Source organism: Labeo rohita, chromosome 25 (assembly GCF_022985175.1).
Source record: "Labeo rohita strain BAU-BD-2019 chromosome 25, IGBB_LRoh.1.0, whole genome shotgun sequence".
In the NCBI taxonomy this organism is placed as follows: Eukaryota; Metazoa; Chordata; class Actinopteri; order Cypriniformes; family Cyprinidae; genus Labeo; species Labeo rohita.
The window spans coordinates 13,147,673-13,170,970 of record NC_066893.1 but is presented as its reverse complement, the minus strand read 5'-3'; the positions used below and the strand labels follow the sequence as shown (position 1 = coordinate 13,170,970).

General features: G+C 34.0%; 1 protein-coding gene across 1 annotated transcript in view; it reads left to right on the top strand.

Annotated features, from left to right (window-relative positions):
• The first annotated feature begins 3,378 nt into the window (after window positions 1-3,378).
• cald1b (caldesmon 1b) overlaps window positions 3,379-23,298 on the top strand; it is a 40,338-nt gene continuing 20,418 nt past the window's right edge. The window contains exons 1-2 of the mRNA XM_051099284.1: window positions 3,379-3,443; window positions 20,310-20,417. Coding sequence (XP_050955241.1) covers window positions 20,338-20,417 — 80 coding nt within the window. The 5' untranslated portion in view covers window positions 3,379-3,443; window positions 20,310-20,337. The remainder of the gene's footprint in view (window positions 3,444-20,309; window positions 20,418-23,298) is intronic.

The window sequence follows — 23,298 nt, the reverse complement described above, 5'->3', positions numbered from 1 at the left end:
TGAGGAGACATTTCTCCAGTGAAACAGATGTGGATATTTAATATAATAGCGTTGGATGGTAAGTTTATTTTTGTAGAAAGCACTAATGACATGAGAAATCTGATTTTGGTTATTTAATATAGTGTAGCACTTGGCAGAATGTACTTTTTCACTACGCCTTATAGCTTACATTTGTCTTGGAATGTTCGAAAAGAAGCATTAAAACGTGTCCTCGTGGTTTTTAATGTCCTCTTAGAAGAATATACATTTCAACATGCTATATGCTCATGGGAAAACGTGCCACATCCATCTCCCTCAAAGCTCATTAAAAAATAATGTGATTTTCGTTGAGTTTATTTGCTAGTGCTATGAAGACGTGACTGGACAGGCCGTTTCTGATTACATGTGATATTAACTCCTCATAGGAAAACATTTGTCATGGACTGCGTTCTGAAACAGGCCTAACTTTAAAACATGGTTTTGAAACAGTAGAAAAACATTATGGGAATCTGGCTGGAGAAACTCGAACAAGGAGCCAATTTGAGGACAGCATAATCTTCACTGACAGTATGACACTGGTTTGTCTTAAAATGGATGTACACAACAGCTTTACACCATACAAGCACTTTTACATAAAGCATATCTAAAACATACCATATTTCAAACCAAAACATCAAAGTTACTAGTTATTGTTAATGTTAACTCAAAAATAAGGTGGATTGAGGACATTATAATTGTAAGAGTAGAAATTTTATGGGAGTCTATGGTCTATCGATGTACTAAGCACAACTCACACATAAGTCACTTTCAAACTAAACAACTTTCTTTCAAAATGTGCAAAAGCATGGACTGCTGTAGGACAAGGCTATACCCACCTAAATCAATGATTTAAAAAGCATTTTTGGTAAATCCAGGTAATTTACCATAGAAATATGATGTTTTCTAATGTTTATGACTGATACTGGTCCGATCCCCTTAAAACTTTGCATGCTTGTTTGCATGTGTTCAGCAGGTTTTGTGAAGTTTTGAGTTTTCCTTTAGGCTTTATAGGATTTTTGGTCAATTTGGACAGGCCCCTTTTCTAAACGACCCCATTATAGCTTCCCAAAGGGTAAATTTCAGCATTTTTTTGATCATTATTGGCTTGGAGAGTCCAGAAAAGTCCAGTGTTTTTTATTTTCAGATTGAGCGAAAAACCTAGGACTAGGTTGCAAAAGTAGGTTTTTACATCATCTCGATCATTTAACAAATGATTTGATGGATAGCAGTGGTTTTAGAGGCAAAGCCTCTAAGGCTAACATATGATACAAATATTGTCCGTATGTGCGAAAAACCGCGTGACATACAATCGTTTACTCCCTTGAAAAATGCAATATCGCCCCCGCAGTGGCTGATTTCTTTCTAATTTCTCTCAGACCTTTGGGGTCATGAGTCGAGCAGGCCCACCAAGTTTCGTTCCGATCAGCCTCCGTTAACCTTGTCTAACAGGAGCTCAAATTTCGTAAGCCAATGGTGGCCATGTTTTTTGAGATATGCAAATGTCCTTGTAGACACTTGTGGCACTTTGGACCAAGATTGTGCACACTGTTTTTCGTGTTGATAGGACAAATGGTTGTGCAGTTATAGCCATTTTCACTTTAGTAGCTCTGCTACTAAATTTATTTAAAAATGGCTATCCCTGTACAGCTATGATCAGCTGTTTCTCCATCTTGGCTGAGCTTTCAGTGTTGTTACGGGAAAGGATGAGGCTAATTGGTTGAATCTTGTCACATGACCCGCGGTGTGCTTGCGGCATTCTGAAAAGTTGAGATGTTTTCATCTCGATGCGGCGCGGACACGCCTGAAAAAACCCATAAGTCAGACCAACGTTGTAGGCGGTGCGAGTAGTGTTGAGAAGGTTACTTTGGCAATGTAATAGGTTACAGATTACAAGTTACCCTATTTAAAATGTAATAAGTAGTCTAACTTTTTAATTACTTTATTAAAGTAATGTAACTTATTACATTTGATTACTTTTCTAAATTTCTAATATTTTCAACTGTTAATCATTTTTAAACATTTAAACCAGGCAGAGTTAACCTTACAGTAGCACTCAACACTGATTACTGTCAGATTTTCAAAATCCTTCATCATTTGAATTAAGATTATAAGTAAGTAAGATGTAATATACATCTTTATTTTGTGATAACAACTGGCTGGATGTACATTATCCCACTTATTACACAGCTGCTTGTCACAAAAGTAAACAATTAAACACAAAACACTGATCTGAATTGAAACATTTGAACACAAGGCTTCCTTGAAGAAATCATTTGCTAGCAAGCGGCCACTTAGATGGACATTTAAGGGATACAGTGCAGTCCTACCAGTTTTATTACACAACATTTCACCATATAAAAAAAGTACTAGTACTTACAGTACTAGTTTGGTAGTTATCTTATAATCCATTACAGTGTACAAAACAAAATAGCAGCAGCAGCATTTGTATGAAACAACAGAGTAAAAAATCCACAATACCAGAATGACAGAATTAAGAAATTGTACACACTGAACTGAGTTTTAATATTTTATTATCTAACCAAATGCAAAGTTTCCACCAAGAAAAACTATCAAGTGCATATCGCCTACTTAAGTTGCCCAGATGAGTCTGTGTTATTAGCTTTTACCAGTTATAACATACCTTGGAATGTCATGACTGACCAATCAGAATCAAGTATTCCAAAGAGCCGTGTAATAATTTAATTTAAAGCACAGCCACCACAAATTCAGACTTAACACCTCTTATTTACTTTGAGATCATTCTGAGGTTAAATACAGATTTACAATTATAACAAGAAATAGTTTAATAGCTATGATACTGGTTTTGAAATCAATGTTTGCATAGTGCTGACAGGAAACACTGGCATCTAACAATGCTTTGGAAAATACAATTAATCTTAAAAAAAAAAAAGTATATGCATAAACCCAAATAGAAAATAAAACAGTTATCAAATAAGCATGAGTCCTATTCTGTGTCCTAAGCTCCTGAAACATTGGTGTTTCATTTTAGAGGCCAATGCAATTTATGAAAGAAGTCAATTAAATCTGTATGTGGGTGTGTTATCTTTTTTTTTTTTTTTATCGTGCAGCTAACATTTGTAGCTTGTTGATTTTAAACACTTTTTGTTTGTTTAATGCAATATTTATTTTAACTAAGTATTTAAATTACGTTGGGTGCGATATATATCACACAGAAGCGTAATGTGACATTGATCTATGACTTATGGATGGAGAAAAGCGCAGGGAGACTGCTGCCAAGCGCTTTGAAGTGATGGAGTCCAGCAGAGGCGGAGTCTGAACCGCTGCTCATTTTATAAATGTGGAGGCACGACTCGTGTAATTTCTTGCAGTGCACTTTCAGCAGCACGATCACACTTCACAACTAAATTGGACAGCGCGCTGAAACCTGCTCCAGTCCTTTACAGGTAAGGGTTACAAACACAGTGCTTCATTTGAACTTTTGGAAATCTTTCTTAAATTAAATGCTTGTATTTCAAATTAAATTCTTTAGCACAAGTCATGCTGCTGATGGCAACGTCATTTGCTGGGAATTAAATTTGTTGGCGGCGCAACACTCTTGTGGTGGACCAGTGAATTGCATTTTGAAAAACGCTGCTTTCATCTGCCACTTGTTACCTTGTCAAGAACATCTGTAGACTAAATTACCGTCCAAGTTAATTGAAGGGTTTCCCACAAATTCACTAAGTACTAGTTGTTTTCAGTTTGTGCGCGCATGTAACGCCCAGCAGGACACCTGCATCACTACTTTAAAATAGTTTGTGCTCGCTGCATAGAGAGGAAGACGAATCTAGATGTCACATTTTTTATTCCATACAGTGAATATTTCCAGTAGTGGGTAAAGGCATAAACATTAAACAGCACTAAAATACGGCTTTTGAACATTTCCACTGACATTTTGTAAACATACATTAGCCATTGCGAGACGTATGGGGTAAGTTGTCACAATTGAAGCTGCTGTTGGGTAATCCTTTACACTTCTTAAAAAGCACAAAATTAGAAAAGACAAACAAAAATGTACAAGGTAACATACACAATAAAATAAATAAAATAATCATAATTATTTTAAACAACTGTATTCATTTTAAAGTAATGAATTTAATAATAGTAATAATACGACTGCTAATAGTAATAAAAGTCACTGATAAATCGAAATTCTTTTAACTAAAATATTTTTTTCAATCATCTCTTTTAATCAAGGAAAATGTTATTTAAAAAAAAGTATCAATGATAATAATGGCCGAAAATAAATGTCTTAAACAAAACAATATTATATTTTTAGCCAAAAACGTTTTTCTCTAAAAATAAAAAAATAATAATAATCAGAAATAATAATAACAATGATAACAATAATGGCCAAAATACATTTCTTCACAAATATTTCAAAACATTTTCTCCATATATATTATTAATATATGATAAATGTTCATTTTTAGTATTATTTATTTATTTATTTTAGAAAATCTAAAGCCTAAATATATTATTAATATTTATTATTTTAATATTGTTTTGCTGTAGACATTATTGTTAACCATTATTATTTTTTAAATATTTTTTGGTATAATATTTTCCTTTGATGATTAAAAAAAAAAAAAAATTGGAAAAAAAAAATTAACATTTTTATCAGTATTATTAACTGCTAATAATAGAATTACTACTATTATTATTCAATATATTAAAATTAAATGATTGTTTAAATATAATTTTACACACACACACACACACACACACATATTTTTTTTCATCATATATATCATATCATATACATCATATTTTTTTTTCATTTCATATATATATACATATATATATATATATGTATAATGGCTCTAATAAAGTCTGCAACAAAACAATATTAAAATAATAAATAAAAATAATATTTGTAGCCAAAAAACATTTTTCTGAAAAAAAAAAGAAAAATGTAATTAATAATAAAAATTATAACTATAATGGTCAATATATATACATACACACACACACACACACATATATATATATATATATTATTAATAATGGTCTTTTTCAAAACAATATTTATAATAATAAATAATAATAATGTTTACAGCCTAAAAGTATACATTTTGCTTCAGTATCTTCAGTCTCTTCACAAAAATTATAATATAAATAAATTTTAGTCATTTATGATATATAATGTATATGGACTCAAACCCATTACAATCAATCCACTTATACACAAAAACAATATTTATAACAACAATAAAAATTTTAGCCAAAATGTATTATAAATGTATTGTTATTATTATCATATATTTATTGACGTGTTTTAAAAATGTCTTATTATTATTATAAAAGTTAAATGTTTTTATTATTATTATTATTATTATACACATTATTATATGTTTTGACCAAAAAATATTTAATGGTAAAAGCATTAACGATCACATAACATCACATTTTTCACCCTTTTTTTTGAGAATGTCTCAGTATTTTATCCCAGAGTGCAGATCTGGTGACAGATGAAGCAGTGTGTGGAATGCACAGCAGCAGCGAGTAGTGTGTGTGTGTGTGTGTGTTTTGTGCAGCTGAACAGAATCTGGATGCAATTCAGCACACGGCGATAACAGGGCCTTGGCACAGGCTGCGGGCAGGATGTTAGGAGTACTGCCCTGTGCTTCCGGAACGGGATGGGATCAAGCTTGGGAATGCTGCTGGCCCTTAGTGCCCAGACTCAGGGGGGGGGAAATCAGAGAGGGAGGGATGCTGGGTCAGCAGGGGATCAGGTAGATTGGTTTTACTCAAAGGAATCATCCAACAACACAAAAAGACACACTGATATTCGATATAAGGGTATTTAAAAATCTCAATCACTCATTAAATTTTCTGTCAAAACCTTTTAATGGCTTAATCCTGATATTGGTTTTGAGCGAACTGGATATGAACCAGACTATGCACTCACCTCACAGTAATCTATAGTTATTTCAGTTGGGCTTGATAGAAGCTGGATTTGGCTCTTTAGCACCATTTGTTTAGTTAAATATATAAGACACAATCCCTTAGACAGTTCATTTAATACACACTTCATTGCTGCCAGATGCTGAAAAGCAGGTAATTTGAAGACAGAGTTTCCATCGTGCTGCCTTGAATTATGCAGCAAACATTTTTTGGGATGGAATTAATATATTGGAGCTGGAGTACCATTTAACCAAAGATGATGGACAATTGGCACATGTAGCATTCCCAAGGTGTGAGGTCACAGTAAGACGAAACTGAACTTTCTTTGGGTAGGTTCGTCAAATATGTACGGAGAAGTTTGCAGCTGCGAGGCCGAAATCCCAAATTCCGTTTTGAGGTTTAGTCCTTGAACTTGTTCCATCGCAACATACTGTTTATCATACGTTATCCAGGCGTCTAGCTGTGGAAAAGCTTCGGCGCTGGCGTGCCAAGTCGGCCCTTTTCCTTACATGGTATGAGCCACTAGGCATGAGACCATCTCCTTCCTGATACATGTGGATCTGTCTGGCCATGATCAATGTCTTGTTGCCCAAGAGATCTGGAATGTGTTTAACCGCAGTTAAGGTTCCTTTTTGAGCATCTCAGCGTCCTGTGGTCCACCTCCTTCGGATTAATTCGTAAACTGTTTTTTACTTGGGAAATTTTTGACATAGCTAAAACTGGGATCATTCTTACCTATTTGGGTTGTTTTGCTAAATTAAGAGATGGAATGAATATTATTGCTCACCGTTCTCCGTCACAGCTGGCCATCTGTCTAATGGCGCAATTAAATGCTGATGCTCCTTTAATATGGCATATTGGAAACGATTGTTTGTGGTCATATGTAGGATGCGCTGATCAAGTTAGAATCCAAAGCAGTTTTATTTGACTCTCGCTGCTTGAGGGGGTCTGCGGGAATGTATTGAATAGATAGGAGTCTGCAAATGTTTCCTGTTTGAATGCTGTTTAAAATGCAGTCCAAGTGCCTGTAGTATTTTAAAAGAATGCAGTGATTCAAAGTTTACTTCACCTACTTCATCATATGGCCGAAAGTATGTGCACGCCAGAGTGCAGAGTGTATTTAGTTTCAAAACCATTGGCATTTACAGAGAGTTGGTGCTTCTGCTTAAACATTAAACATTATATAAACATATATATATATATATATAAACATAATATAAACATATATATATACATTCTGTTGTAATTTTTCTGGATTCAGTTTTTTCCATGTTTTAATTTTTTAGACACTTTTAATGGTTAAATAAAAAAAAATCAAAAGCATGTCTAATCAATTGAAATCATGGAACACACAATTTAACGGCAATTTATTAAAGGTTTAACAAAAATTATATTTTTAAGGTCCTATGAAATTTTTTTTCTCAAATTCAGTTTTTTTTTTATACCAATTCTGTGTTTTCCATTAATTTTCTGAATTTCAATTAAATGGTTAAATTTAATTTTAATAATCAAAAGCATCTATAAATAATTTATTTGTCCAAAAATAATTTATTATTATTTTATTTTATTTTATTTATTTATTTTTAGAAATACTGTGTTGTGTATTATAAATTCTGGTAAATAATTGTTCTGGTAAATATTCCTTAAAAATAATGTTTTAATAATAATTTTATTAGTAGTAGTAGTACTATCATTACAATACATAATATATTTTTGTCAATTTCTTCAAGTTAAACCGAACTTTTATTTTGACAGGTTGCTGTGAAGACTTTTTAGTTTATGTTTATATGTGATGTGACAATAGTTTTTCTCAAAAGAAATGGTAAAGTACTCATGAAGAGCAGTTATAGAGATTGTTTATGTGTTCATGTACTCATATATTGAGGTGGCAGAGACTGAAAACACAGCGAGCGTCTGCGCCATTCATTCACACAAGGTGTGTTTCCATTACCGATTTGCTTGAAACTTTTGCAATATTTTATAAATGTCAATAAAAAACAATTACGAAATTACGGCTTTTCCATTAAACGATATTATGTGTCTAAGGGTATTGTATTTTTGTGGCTTAATATTCACAGACACTCGTTTTGATTTAAGTGTACTGACCTATTTTTGTTTTATTTATCCAAATATGGCATAATGTCCATATACATTATATATGGCAAAGCGGCACCAGCTGGTCATTTTAAGAGAAGCGCCTGACATTTTTTTAGCTGGCTAAAAACTCTTTGGTGGACACACGTTATTGAATAGTTTTTTGTTAGGCATATGGCCTATTAGTCTTTTTTGCATTTATGCAATATGGGTGTGTGTTCACTGCTGTGTGTGTGCACTTTGATGGGTTAAATGCAGAGCACAAATTCCAAGTATGGGTCACCATACTTGGCCTCACGTCACGTCCTTTCCTTTCCTTTCCTTTCCTTTTTTACTGGAGCCAAACTTGAGAAAGTAAACACAATATGCGTAGCTGTAATTCTTAGGCAGGGATTATGCTAAATGTCAATGAGCGTGCACAAGCGCCCTATTTATGAATGATTGGAATTCATTAACATACACGTTTAATTATCAAATCGGACATTTACAAAGCATTTGTGAATCCAGAGGAAAGTTTTCGGGAAAGTCTGTTTTACATGTAAATTACTCAGAATTTACTCATATATTTATGCAAGTTTCATGAATTAAAATACATTGTATTGAAAGTTAAAATTTGAATTTTGTTGTAAAACCTACTTCAAGAATCATTGTTCTATTTACGACATAGTAAAACAACAGTGTGTCCACATGCTGTAATTATAAAAATATGTGAGATTTCTTACATTTATGACTATTTCTAGTGGCTAAAAGGTTGTAGCCCTTGGCATAGAGCTAGACAAAGACATACGATGGGGTTATTCTGAAACAGAAGCTTTTCTGTTCTGTAAGGGGCACAGGTGCAGCTACCCTTAATTCAGAAGGAAATGGGCAGGTCAGTGAGAGAAAGAGAGAATGACTCATTTAGACCCTACAGTTTAGGACTCTAAGGACAGTTTATGTTCCAGTGGCTGCAGGGCTGCACTAAATAATCCCATTTCCCCAAATTCTCAATGCTTCACAGCTGGTGTACAGAAACCAGAGGCAACACACTGAGGCCGAAGGGTGACGAAGGGCAAAACATGTGGCCTATTTAAGACATCACGAGTCATGACTACTGACGCATTGCTATTATCCAAGTGTTTTGGTTTCTTTATGTTTATTTAAAACCGGGATGTCATGATGCATCATGCATGTCATAACTTATCTTTTATGATATTGGCAATCATGCATTAACGCAACTACCGAAACTCATAAAAATCACAGTTGTATACAGTACTTATTAAGAGATCCAAGTTGTTAACGGAAGCCTGTGTTAGTTTCACAGGGTGAGCGTCTTTAACCATGTTTGGTTATGCAAGGCTTCACTAGTGAGCAGTAACTCTGTCCTGTTACACGTCATGGCACAAAAGCATTCACATATTTATCAGGTCTAGCTATTGATTCAGTGCATCTCTGGTTGGGGTTCCCCATCTGTGTGCGTCTGGAGATTGGTGGGGCGAGTGCAGGGGAGTGAAGGGACTCGAGAGGGCTTGATACACTGCCAATGTACAGCTGCTTCTACTGCTAAGGGTATGTTGTTCTTGATGTGATTTGAGGTTTTGGTGTAATTGCCAGCACTAATGCTAATTACACATCAAAAATAATGGGTTTAGGAAAAACATAACATCTCGCTGCCTCTGTCTTTGATGGTTTTGATTCGAAAATGACAAATGTGCTGTAAGTTAAATCTTTCATCTTGTCCTCATAAATCCAGAAGTTGTTCAAATAAGCATAGAGGAGTGAAAGATCTTTTGTTCTGGTTTATTGATTAAATTAAGTGAGTTTTTTAGCGTGTGTGTTGACAGGAAGAGTGAGTGGGGTAAGTGGGAAATGACTCCAGATTTGAACCCATGTCACCCATAATAAAATAAAATAATACATAAAGATAAATAAATAAAATGTCAGCCTACTAGGGGAAAAAAATCAGTAAAAAGTGTCAGTATGTCTTTATGCATTAAAATATGTCGTTGCATTTATATTTGTGGGTCTGTTAAACAATGCCTGCATTATCCTACTGTACTTAAAGTAGTAATTCACCTAAAAATGAAAAATCTGTCATGTTGTTCCAAACCTGTACGACCTTCATTCATCTTCAGAACACAAATTAGGATATTTTTGATGAAATCCAAGAGCTTTCTGACCCTGCATAGACAGCAATGCAACTGACACATTCAAGACCCAGAAAGGTAGTAAGGACATCATTAAAATAGTCCATAGTAGGGCTGGACAATATGACAGTCAAATACAAAAGCTGACATGCCAACCTGCTACTGTAAACAAAGGCTCACAGCACTTGCCCCGCCTCCCTGGTCTTCTGATTGGTCCACTGTTTTGGAACTGACACTGATGAGTGGCACTGTGTATTAAAGTTTAAGTTGAATTCTTCCTCCGCTTTGTGTTGTGGCTGCATCACCACCCTGGGAGTGCATTATTTTCGAAGAATTCAATGGACCAAAGTCAATTATTCCACTTACCACACCTCAAGACCAGTGTTGGGGGTAACGCATTACAAGTAACGTGAGTTACGTAATAATATTACTTTTTTCAAGTAACTAGTAAAGCAACGCATTACTTTTGAATTTCTAAGAAAATATCTGAGTTACTTTTTCAAATAAGTAACGCCAGTTACTTTTTTTCCCATTTATTGATTGACAAGTCTCCTGTTGGGAGTAAACATGATGTTACTGTATTCTAGACTAAATGTGAACATGCATTAATTCATCTCACTCACAAAAAACAGATTCAGTATTCCTCAAAATGAATTAAAACTGTGAAATGCTGTGAATGACGCAACCCCACAATAATTAAATATGTTAAATAAAACATTTAATTCCATTTTATTAACCAGTGTCTTTGCTGCTGACCTTCGATGATGCAATTCAACCATACTAATAAGCAAAAATTACTTTTAAACTAACATTTGTGCTTGAATTTTTTTATAGCTGAAAGGGCTTTTACATTAGAATTGTTTTTTATTAAAAACAAAGAAGCAAGCCCTGCCCAGATTTAAAAAGTAATGCAAAAGTAATGTAGCGCATTACTTTCCATAAAGAGTAACTAAGTAACGTAATTAGTTACTTTTTCAGGGAGTAACGTAAAACTGTAATGCATTACTTTTAAAAGTAACTTTTCCCAACACTGCTCAAGACATTGATCAGAAAATATATTTCAAGGCATTTGTCTGGTTTTTGCCATCGCTATTGTAAGCAGGATTAATTATTAGATATTTTAAGAAGCTGTGAGAATACTTTTTGTGCGCAAAGGAAACAAAAATAACGACTTTATTTAACAATTTCCTCTCTTCCGTGTCAGTCTTCAATGTGTGTTCACAAGAGTACCTTTAGAATAATAGTACCGTTGCTGTCTGTGCAGGGTCAGAAAGTTCTCAGATTTCATTAAAAATATCTTAATTTGTCTTTGAAGATGAACGAAGGGCTTACGGGTTTGGAATGACATGAGGGTGAGTAATTAATGACATTTTTTCTTTCTGAAAATTAACACTTACGGTTTGCTGAAAAAATCCATTTAATTTAGTGGTCAAAAATGACGAGCCTTGTAAAAATTGCTTGTAAATCTCTCATTATGCAGTATTATCACCTCAATCAAGCTTTTAATCAACTCGTTTTCTTTCATTTAGCAAGTTTTGTATTCCTTTTTGGACTTTGGAATTTGGAATTTCTAAGCTTTTTTTGTAGGCTGGTCATTTTTGACCAGCAATTGATCGTTTCTGTTCAATCCCTAAAATGCACAAAAAACGATAAATTTTGTTAAAGGGATAGTTTACCCAAAAATGAAAATTCTGTCATTAATTACTCACCCTCATGTCGTTCCAAACCCGTAAGACCTTTGTTTATCTTCAGAATACAAATAAAGATATTTTTGATGAACTCCAGGAGCTTTCTGACCATGCCAGGAATGCAACTGACACATTTAAAGCCCAGAAAATTATTAAGGACATCGATATGTGGTTCAACCTTAATATTATGAAGCTACGAGAATACTTTCTGTGCGAAAACAAAATACTGACTTTATTCAACAATTCAATTATTAACACGCGTTCACAAGAGTAACACGATGCATGTGTGTGCATTCCTCTGCTTGTAAACAAGTCATTATGTCTGTGCACAAAAAGTATTCTCTTAGTTTTTTAAAATTAAGGTTGAATCACTGTTGTCACACGGACTATTTTAATGATGTCCTTACAATCTTTCTGGGCTTTGAATGTGTCAGGTGTGTTGCTGTCTGTGCAGAGTCAGAGTCAGCTCTTGGATTTCATCAGAAATATCTTAACTTGTGTTGCGAAGATAAATGAATGGTGAGTATTTAATGGCAGAATTTCAATTTTTGGGTGAACTAGCCCTTTAGGTTGTTATATCTTGTGACTGTGGGAGCGAAGTGAATAAATTTTAGTCAAATGTGATAACACCATTTTCATCTCCGAGTCAATATAACCAGAACACAACCAATAAAAGAACCACCATAAAATGTTCAGTTATTTCATTATATAACCAGAAAGAGACCACAGAGTGATGCAAGAAAGATGAAACTATATGCAATAATCCTTTCTCATGCACTGTATCTAAATGTCTGAATAAATGAATAAATCAAATGGAAAGCAGGTACTTTATCAGTGACTAGAAAATCGTTTCAGCATCTTGCACAGCTCTCGCTGGTTTTGGCTTGGATGTAGATCCTGCCCTGATGTGTATTCTGGCTCCACACGTTTGTCCTGTCCGCACATAATAAAGCTTTATAGAAAATCCACTAGACAGCTCGTTATGTCACTATAAACGGCTTCACCCAGTCTTACCTGGGTGGTAGCAATGGATCCAAAATGCTGACTTCCTGACTCACAGGAATTCCATGACGGGCTTAAGATATGCTATATAAATCTTTTTAACTGATTTGGACAAGATCTGTCAGTCTGTACTGTAAAAGTTCTAATGATATTCATTTCATTTCAAGCTTTTTTTCATCTGTGTGTATTATGTTGGTCATACTAGCGGATCTAGTGCATTCAAACTTTCTGCATAAAAAAATTAAAACCATGAAGAGGGCAAATTGCCCAGGACCTGGAATCAGTCACAGATGTGTAAATTAGAATATGTTCTCCATCTCCGTCATGTGGAAATGATTTGCGGACTCGACGATAACTTGTGGTAGGAAGACTGGACAGCGAAAGGGAGTCTGGGAAATGTATAACATGCCCACTGTACCCAAAAGCATTGTGTAATTTCTTTCTGTAATGAGCAAGAGAAATGGAAACAGAAAAAGAAAAAGTAGAGGTTTTATTAACCTCTAGTTTAACAGCTATTTTGCATTGAGGAAATTCCAGAATTTTTTAGTGTCTCCATTTGTTCGTGTAGTTGTTGATTTTGTTTATCAAGTCCTCATGTTTTGTCCTAACATACGGAAAAGTATTTCAGAAATACAGAGTGCTAAAGAGACATGCAACTGAGTTTAAAAGTTTCGGACCTTAAGGAAAGTCTGCAATTTTTTCGTTTTTCATTAAAGCAAAAAAAAAAAACCTAAATAAATACACAGTGTAAATAAAGATGTTTTAGAATTCTGAAAAGTTCATTTAAACTTTTCAATCATTCATTTACTATACAGTACCAGTCAAAAGTTTTTGAACAGTAAGATTTTTAATGTTTTTAAAGAAGTTTTTTCTGCACACCAAGCTTGCATTTATTTCATCCAAAATACAGCAAAAACAGTAATTTTTAAAATATTTTTACTATTTAAATATATGGTTTCTGTTTGAATATATTTTATAATATAGTATAATTTATTCCTGTGATTTCAAAGCTGAATTTGTAGCATCATTACTCCAGAAATGATCCTTTAGAAATCATTCTAATATTCTGATTTGTTGCTCAAAAAACATTTCTTATCATTATTATTATGTTGAAAATATCTGAATAGAGTTTTCAAGTTTCTTTGATGAACAGAAAGTTCAGAACAACAGCATTTATCTGAAACAGGAATCTTTTGTAACATTAGAAATGTCTTTATCATCACTTTTGATCAATTTAAAGCATCCTTGCTAAATAAAAGATAAATGCTGATCTTTGGATCTTTCATCAATGAATCCTGAAAAAATTTACTCAGCTGATTTAAATATTGATAATAATCAGCATATTAGAATAGTTTCTGAAGGATCATGTGACACTGAAGACTGGAGTAATGATGCTGAAAATGTAGCTTTGATCACGACATAAATTACATTTTAAAATATATTCAGATTGAAAACAGTTATTTTAAATAGTAATCAAGATTCAAAATTTTACTGTTTTTGCTGTACTTTGGATCAAATAAATAAAATAAAATAGTACTGTTCAAAAACTTTTGTCTGGTAGTGTAAATAAATAAAATTGAACATTTTTGTTTAAAAAAATTTAAATATCAGCAATATAATTAAAGAAATTTAATATTAAAACATTACTATGTAAACTAAAGAAATATATATATTTTTATTAATATAATAAAAATACGTTGATATAACATTTTCACTCAAGTTATGTTTATCATTTAAATTGTAATTAAAATTCTCAAATTCAGTAAAAAGATACTATTAAAATTGTCTTCAGACAACATTTAATAAAAGTTTTGTTTTAAATTAAAAGATTATGGACTTAATTCACCCATACAATTTTGACTATGTAATATTTAACTAATAAATCCCTGATTTACCACAGTTAATAAAACAGGACTGATGCTTGTCCACTGGTTCCTTTACAAATTTCCTTTGCAAAACTGTCAAAAGTGTTAAAACTGCCTTTTGATTATATTTGATAAATGCAGTGAAAAGTGTTCCACTGAAATCTGATCAATCCACTAGTTTTCCACTGGGCTCAACAACAGTTTCTCACATCAAACCCAATGCAAATTTAGGAAATTGCCTACATATTGTCCTATGCGTAGTTGCAACACATTAACCCAGTGGTCAAAGCACATCAGGCTTCTGCTGACAGATGTGACAGGTTGTAGGCACGGGTTAAGAGGGTTCAGGAAAGCCTTATGTGTCTGTCACCCAGAAAGCCCTCACATGAGGTCACCATTACAAGACTTTTTTCACTTTACGCACATATGGAGACTCTTTAGACTGGTGCAAGAGCCTTGTTCCTCTCCCTCTGGAGGAGAGCCAAACCAAACACGCCTGCAGCTCCGGTGGAAGCAGCCGTCCAACAAGTCCACTCACCTCTAGCCTGCTGGGTGCTTTCTGTCTGGCCCAGCGCTCCACACATGTGATATAGAGAGAAGAACACAGAACAGGCTTTGTGACACCACCAGCCTAATTGTTCCCATATCGATGCAAAGGTATTATAATATAAAATTGAGGTCGGCGTCTTGCAAAGAGACAAACTATGTGATTCTTAATAGAATTGTCCGACCAGGTTTCCCGTCACAGATGATAAAGTGCTGTCTAACCAACCCGAACCACACCGTATTAAAATTCAAAGGCTTATGCTGTGGATGACTAGGAGTGATGCTTAAAGGAATGGTACAAAACTTTGTCGTTAACTGCTCACCCTCATGTCGTTCCAAACCCGAAAGACCTTCGTTCATCTTCAAAACACAAATTAAAATATTTTTGACGAAATCCGACAGCTTTCTGACCCTGCATAGACAGCAACACAACTAACATGTTCAATGTCCAGAAAGGTTGTAAGAACATTGTTAAAATAGTCCAATAGTTCACTTAAAAATAAAAATTCTGTCACCCTCACCCTCAACCTGTCTGAAATTCTTTCGTCCGTTGAATTTAAAAGAAGATAATCTGAAGAATGTTGGTAGCCACTGACTGCCATAGCATGGAAAAAAAGGCTACCAGCACTGTTTGGTAACCAACATTCTTCCGTGTTTTCACGACACGTCATCAATCGGCCATTTTGGCAGCACTGAATGTACACAGTGCCACTGAACTGAACGAAACTCACATATTTTGCTGATTATTGCTGCTGAAAATGGTCATTTATCGCCATGTTTTGGGCTGTACTAATTGGTCTGACTGGGAAGAACATTTGGAGTACTATAGACTGCCAAAAGTTATAACAAATCAAGGAGAACTGTGCAAAAAATTGATTTCCAGGGCAAGAATCTTGACAACATGTGTCTTTGTTCTTATCATTTCAGGTCCTGTAGGTGAAATATTAGGCTTATATCATAATCAGTACTGCTTGTACGTATCTTTACCACCTATTAACTTTAGTTTGCCAAAATATTGCGCCCTTTCCTTCTCTTTATGATTTAGAAGCTTCTACATATTTCTTCGTGGTTTAGATAGCATAAATTAGCAGAACAACACATTCAGTAGTACATCAACCGTGCAATCCATGCTGTTGTTTACATCCGAGTATTGCCGATACTTGAGCATCTGGGTAACTGACCAAATTGTGACGCAAATGCAAAGCCTCAAATATCTTATTATATGTTCAACAGAAGAAAGCAATTCATACAGGTTTGTAACAACATGAGGGAAAGAAAATTAGGACAGAATTTTCATTTTTGGGTGAACAAAAAAAAATTATTTGACAAAACAAAAAAAGAAAAACTTGTAAATGTTTGTTGTCCGTTTAAAATGTAATGCATTTCCATTTTTTGTTTGTATTAATAATTCAACTGTAAACTTATATTTCTTTGGTTTTTTTTACTTTTTTAAGTGTCACTTGTGCACTAGAACAGCACACATTCAGTATCCACCTTATAGAGGGTTTGCACCAACGTCACATTTTGGTCAGTTACCCGGATGCGCGGCCATTGCAGCGATACTCATATGTAAACAGCAGCATGGATTGCATGTACCACTGAAGATGTTGCTCTACTAATTTATGCTGTCTAAACCACAGAAAAATGTGTGGAAGCTAAATCATATAGAGAAGGACTTACTAATCAGGAAAGGGTGCAATATTTTGACAAACTAAAGTTAATACTGGGCTCAACACTAAGCTGTGATAGTGTTTCCTTGGTTACTGCTCTACACAAAGCTGCACTTATTAATACTGCTTTATAATGCTTTATACAGATGCTAGATGAAAAGAAAATGCCATGTAAAATTACCTACAATTCATTATTTAGGAGTTTGTTCCTAATATTTTGTGCATTGTGAACAGTGAGACTGATCTGCCTGCTACAGTATTTTCTCCTCTTTATGTCCGTCTTCAGCGTTTCTGGTATAGTAACATAATATTTCCACATTTTGGGCCATATTGTTAAACCCTGTAATAGGTGGTAAATATTCGTATGATCTGCCTCCTTTGTCGCGGACTGATGACCCGACAATTCCTCTTTCTATTTCTTATCCCGACATAGTGAATTAGTTTCGTTTCTTTGTTTTTTTTCCCAAGCACATGCATGACTTCCATTAGGTTCAATGGCATCGTTTACGTTAAGTGCCGCCACAATGGCCGATTTCTGGATTGATGATGTAACGTGAAAACACTCTATTTTTGCCATAAGAGTCTGGCTGCTGCTTGATATTGCAGATTGATTTGTCTTACCACATTATTTTAATGTATTATCTTAATTATGACCACACTGCTTTGTAGTGCAAACAGTTTTATCATTTACTGCACGCTGTTACTCTTCTCGTTATTTCACTCGTCCATAGGCTTACTTCCACGTTGAAGAATAAAGTGGATAAAGGCAAAAAATTACAAACATTTACATCTCAAGTCTCAGGAACATAAAGTTCTATTCATCTGTTTTAGTTCATCAAGCCATTAATAAACTACACAACCTTTTCAGACTCTTTCTTGAATTTCCAATTATTAAAAAAAAAACCGGTTCAAAATCAGAGTCATTTTTGCGACCATTGTCGTGTTCAGGAAACGCTGCAGCGCGCTTTAGCGGTATGACATGCAATGAAACCGCCTGAGGACACTCGTCTCGCAATTTTTAACTGTTGTCACATTTGTAACCATTTTAGTCTCTGTCTGCAATCCTAAATAGCAGTCGTTCCAAAAAGGTTCTATTAAATAAGCAGCACTCGAGTAGTAATGCTAGAGAAATGCAGCAGTGCCTAATGGGCACACATAAACAAACACTTATGAGGACGTCTGCTTGGCTAACACTTGGCTGCTTAACACCTGGCAGAATTTGTCATGGTGACCTACACCTTGGCAGACATGTTTCCAAACCCACAAAGCCGGGCATTTGTTTTCAGGTAAAGCGGTAGGTCATTATTGCTTCGTCCTACCTCCAGAGAAGATGATGTCAGGATAATAGTAATACTGAATTGACTGCTTCAATTCTTAGTAGTGGATTGTAAACGAATATTTCAAGTACACATTCTTTGCTTTGTTGTGTTAAATATGTAAACTATGTTCGCCATAACTACTTTTTATACATGTTGAACTAAAGTAAGCCATGTAGGTTAAAGGAGAACTCCAAAGCAACAATTCACAAATAATTTACTCACCCCCTTGTCATCCAAGATGTTCATGTCTTTCTGTCTTCAGTCGTGAAGAAATTATGGTTTTTGAGGAAAGCATTGCAGGATTTTTCTGAATATAATGGACTTCATTGGTGCCCCGATTTTGAACTTCCAAAATGTAGTTTAAATGCGGCTTCAAAGGGCTCTAAACGATCCCAGCCGAGGAAGAAGGGTCTTATCTAGCGAAACGATTGGTATCTTTTTTCGGAAAATAAAATTTGTACACTTTTTAAGCACAAAAGCTTGTGTAGCACAGGCTCTGGGATGCGCGTTCATGTACTATTGAATCACGATGAAAAGGTCACGCGGAAGGCAGGCGGAACTACAGACCCAGTGTTTACAAAGCGAATGTGCAAAGACTAAGAAAGTGCCAGTAAGTAAAACGCTGTTTACAAACAAAAAGGTACAACATGTCGGACAATTCTGAAGTTGTAGGAGAAAATAACATGGATTTTTGACACTTTTTCGACACTTTTCCACATCCTCATAAGTGTTTGTTTATACTTTTTAAGCCAGAGTACACAGACAATGAACTTAGACATGATTCGTAGTAGTGATGGGAAGTTCGGATCATTTTACCGACTCAGACCTTTGAGTCTCGTTAAGCAAAATGAACTAATCTTTTTCCAATCATTTCTTTCATTTCGTTCATTTTAGCAAAATCAGCATCACGTGACAGCCCTATAAGATGAACAAACGACTCAAAAAACCCGAAGACTCGAAACAGGTGAACTAATTCCAGTACAGAACCTAATAGGATGTTGCGCATGCGCGACTGAACAAATCACTCCCCGAGACGACTCATTCTTCCCAAGTCACATTTAAGATTCGTTCAAAATGAATGAATCGTTCAGGAACGACCCGTAGACGTGCATCCCAGAGCCTGTGCTAAACAGGTTTTTGTGCTTAAAAAGTATACAAACTTTTATTTTTCGAAAACAATGACCAATCGTTTCGTTAGATAAGCCCCTTCTTCCTTGGTTGGGATCATTTAGAGCCCTTTGAAGCTGCATTTAGACTACATTTTGGAAGTTCAAAATTCGGGGCACCAATGAAGTCCATTATATGCAAAAAAATCCTGAAATGTTTTCCTCAAAAACCATAATTTCTTTACGACTAAAGACAGAAAGACATGAAGATCTTGGATGACAAGGGGGTGAGTAAATTATTTGTAAATTGTTGTTCTGGAAGTGGACTTCTCCTTTAATAATAATTCCCTCCTAAAACTCTGTGGCGTTTTCGCATTTTCGACATAGCAACACTGGGCCAACCAACTGTGTCGGTTTTGGGAGGGGCTTCATAAGATTCCAACCAATAACAGATGGCATCTCTAAATTATTTTTTAAATATTGGTGATAAAACATTCAATTATTAAGTTATCATATGTAATTTCAGCAATTAGATGTTTTCCCTCTTTATATGATATACAAAAAAGAAAGAAAATTGTATGTGAACAAAATATATTTAAAAGTGATACAGTACATATATGAAGCTCCTGCACATAGCATGTAAATTATATCAGTTCTTAAAATGATGTATAAATATTGTGTGGCAAGAGGTGAGAGTTAAGAATGAAGGATATTGAAACTTGAAATAATATTTCCATGAGTGGAGAGAATCAGTGGTGAAGTGAAATGTGTGGCATAGTTTGCCTTTCCTGGTAGTTGTTCCTGAGAAATAGATCAAGAAAGTGGAATGTTGTGGTCCTGGTACGTTCTAAGCCAAACAGCTGACAGTGAGTGTCTTGACTTTGAATTAAAGTGATCGGGACAGCTCAAATCTTTATAAATCCCCACTCTGTCTTTCTCTCTTTCAGCGTGTACCCCAAGAGCTCTGTGTGAATCATGGACGAGGACTTTGATTTTGAGCGTCGCAGAGAGTTACGGAGACAAAAGCGAGAAGAGATGCAGCGGGAGGCAGAGAAGTAAGTCACATTTAGACACATCATTCACCTCTTTTAAAAAAAAATAAAATGTTAAATTTGCTCTCAGTTGCATTTATAATTAAATGGGATTCATTATTTTAAATGATGCAATAAAATTCAGATCACTGTCATCTCGATGATAAATTTAATGCTATTTTAAGCCACAGAAGTGCTGTCTGTAATAGTCTGGCCAAGTTGGAGAGGCCTGCGTCTGTGTGATCCAAACAACCGCTTCTATGCTCGCCTCTCTATTCCTTATAAAGGTTGACATGCTTGTAAAAGTCTTCCTACTTTTACAGTGTTTTGTTACAGTTGATGGGTTGGAAGAGTAAATCCAAATAATATCTGATTTTAGACAGACTCACATTGGATATGTATTTTTAGGGGTGTGATAGTTTCTTTCAGACAAGAAATAGTTTGACTGGCATATGGGATGTGGACTAGTTCAGTTTAATTTAGTTTAGTCAAATGATGAAATCTCAATGCAAAATAGTGTTATTTTAGTATCACTGAAACACTATTAGGATTTTAATATTTTGAATGCATTTTTGTTTTTATGATCTGTTTCAGTTATTTTAGTACATTAAGTTAAACAAAATATGAGAAATTAAAATGAAAAATTTTCAAGTAATGAAAATGGTTTTTGTGTTTGTTTGTTTTTATTTTTAGTTATAGGCAACTATAATCACACAAAGGAATGAGAAATTATATTTAAAAAATGCAGCATTTTAGCAATTATCATTATTTCAATGCAAAATAAAATCTTATTATCATTACTGTAATGAAAAAAAAACAATTATGTATTATTTAAATGCTAAATTATTTAAAAAATAAAGCTAGTTTGTTGTGTTGTCTAAATTACACTGCTTTCAATAAAAATAAATATGTTACAGTAACTTTCAAATGAGAATCACCATTGAGAATAATGAATACTGCAGCAAAAAAACAAAATAATACAGGCAAAATTTTGTTTTTGGAAGATATACATATATACAATATATATTTATATAATTTATGAAATATTTATATTCTAAAGTAAAATAAACATAATTTATTTTAAATAAAGTAAAATTAGATTTTATATTACAAATAATAATAATAATAATAATATATAAATATATATATATATATATTTCATATTCAATGCAAAATAAAATCTTATTATCATTACTGTAATTAAAAAAAAAACAATTATGTATTATTTAAATGCTAAATTATTTTAAAACAAAGCTAGTTTGTTGTATTGGGTAAATTATGCATTATGCTGCTTTCAATCAAAATAAATATGTTATAGTAAATTTCAAATGAGAATCACCATTGAGAATAATGAACACTGCAAAAAAACAAACAAAAAAACAATTCAGAATATCTTTAAAAATATTGTAATACAGGCGCAATTTTGTTCGAAAATTAAGCATTTTTTTTGTACTTATCTTTGTTTTAGAGCAAAATAAAATCTTATCATTACTGTAGTATTTAAATACTAAATTATTTTTAAAGAGTGCTATAGTTTGTTGTATTGTCTAAATTATGCTGGTTTCAATAAAAATATATATGTTATAGTAAATGAGAATCACCATTAAGAATATTGACTACTGTAGCAATAAATAAATAAATAAATACATAAATAAAACAAATGCAGATATATAATGCTATCATGTTGCTACTAGTGGATACAGTGAAGCAATGTTTAATGTCATTATAAAGAAGAGAAATAGCATTGGCATGCATTATTGGTCTTTTGTGCACAATAAATGTCAATTATTCTCTTTAAACTGCTTTTGTTTACACCAGATTAGATTTATTAATGTTTCTGTTTTTACACAAGCCTTCTGTGGAAATCCATCTTTATTTCAAAAACAGCTTGAAGTGCTACCCAGCAGCGAACATTAAAATTCTTGTGTAATATGAAAAATATGGACATTTAAAGTGGTCATTTAAAGATGGCAAAACTTTATTACTTTATTAAAACTCTTCATATTAATTCTTGAAATACATAAAACTGTGTATTAGCATGGCCAATGTGCACTGTGGGTTTGGCAGGCCAGGTTTGTTCAGTGTGTTTATAGTTCAGGGCGACTTGGCCCACTCATAGACCGAGAGCTGCAGTTGCTCCATCCTTCTAGATCTCCCACTGTCCAGCGCTCCATTTAAGGACTGATCTGCAGACGTGTACTACTGGAGATGACAGATGCTTTACTGCTCTTTGTGAGGGAATAAGAACAGATGAAAGCACATACTAGAGTTACACATGACTGTCAGCACATATGATCACATGTTCACGTAGGATGGAATACACATGAGCAGTTTTGTATTGTTTGTGAAATTTGGGAGGTGGTGGTGGTAGTAAGCAGTATAATAATGTCCTTGGAAAAGCTACAGATGTTAGATCGGCATCGTTCCAGTTTCTTTGGTTGTTAGTTACTCTAACATACACTATCATGGGTTTCTGTCTTTGCAATATTTCGAGTCTAGAAGTGTTTATCCTCAGGGCTATTTTTAGTTTTATACAATAGTCTTTGTAATACAGATTCAGAAAAGTAGGATAACGCTTTCTTGTGACAACCTTGCAAACTTATTAAAAATAAAACACTGAAATAGGTACATTGCATAAGTATTCATACCCTTAAATTAAGCACCTTTACAGCCTCAAGTATTTGGCAACTGGCAATCTGGCAATCATTTGCCATTCTTCTCCTCACCTCTTCACTTCTCAAGCTCTGTCAGCTTGGATGGGGTCTGGCAGACATTTTCAGACATTTAATATTCTTTAAAATATAATTTATTTCTGTGATGCAAAGCTGAATTTTCAGCATCATTACCTCAGTACAGTGTCACATGATCCTTCCATTGATTTATTATCAATGTTGGAAACATTTTT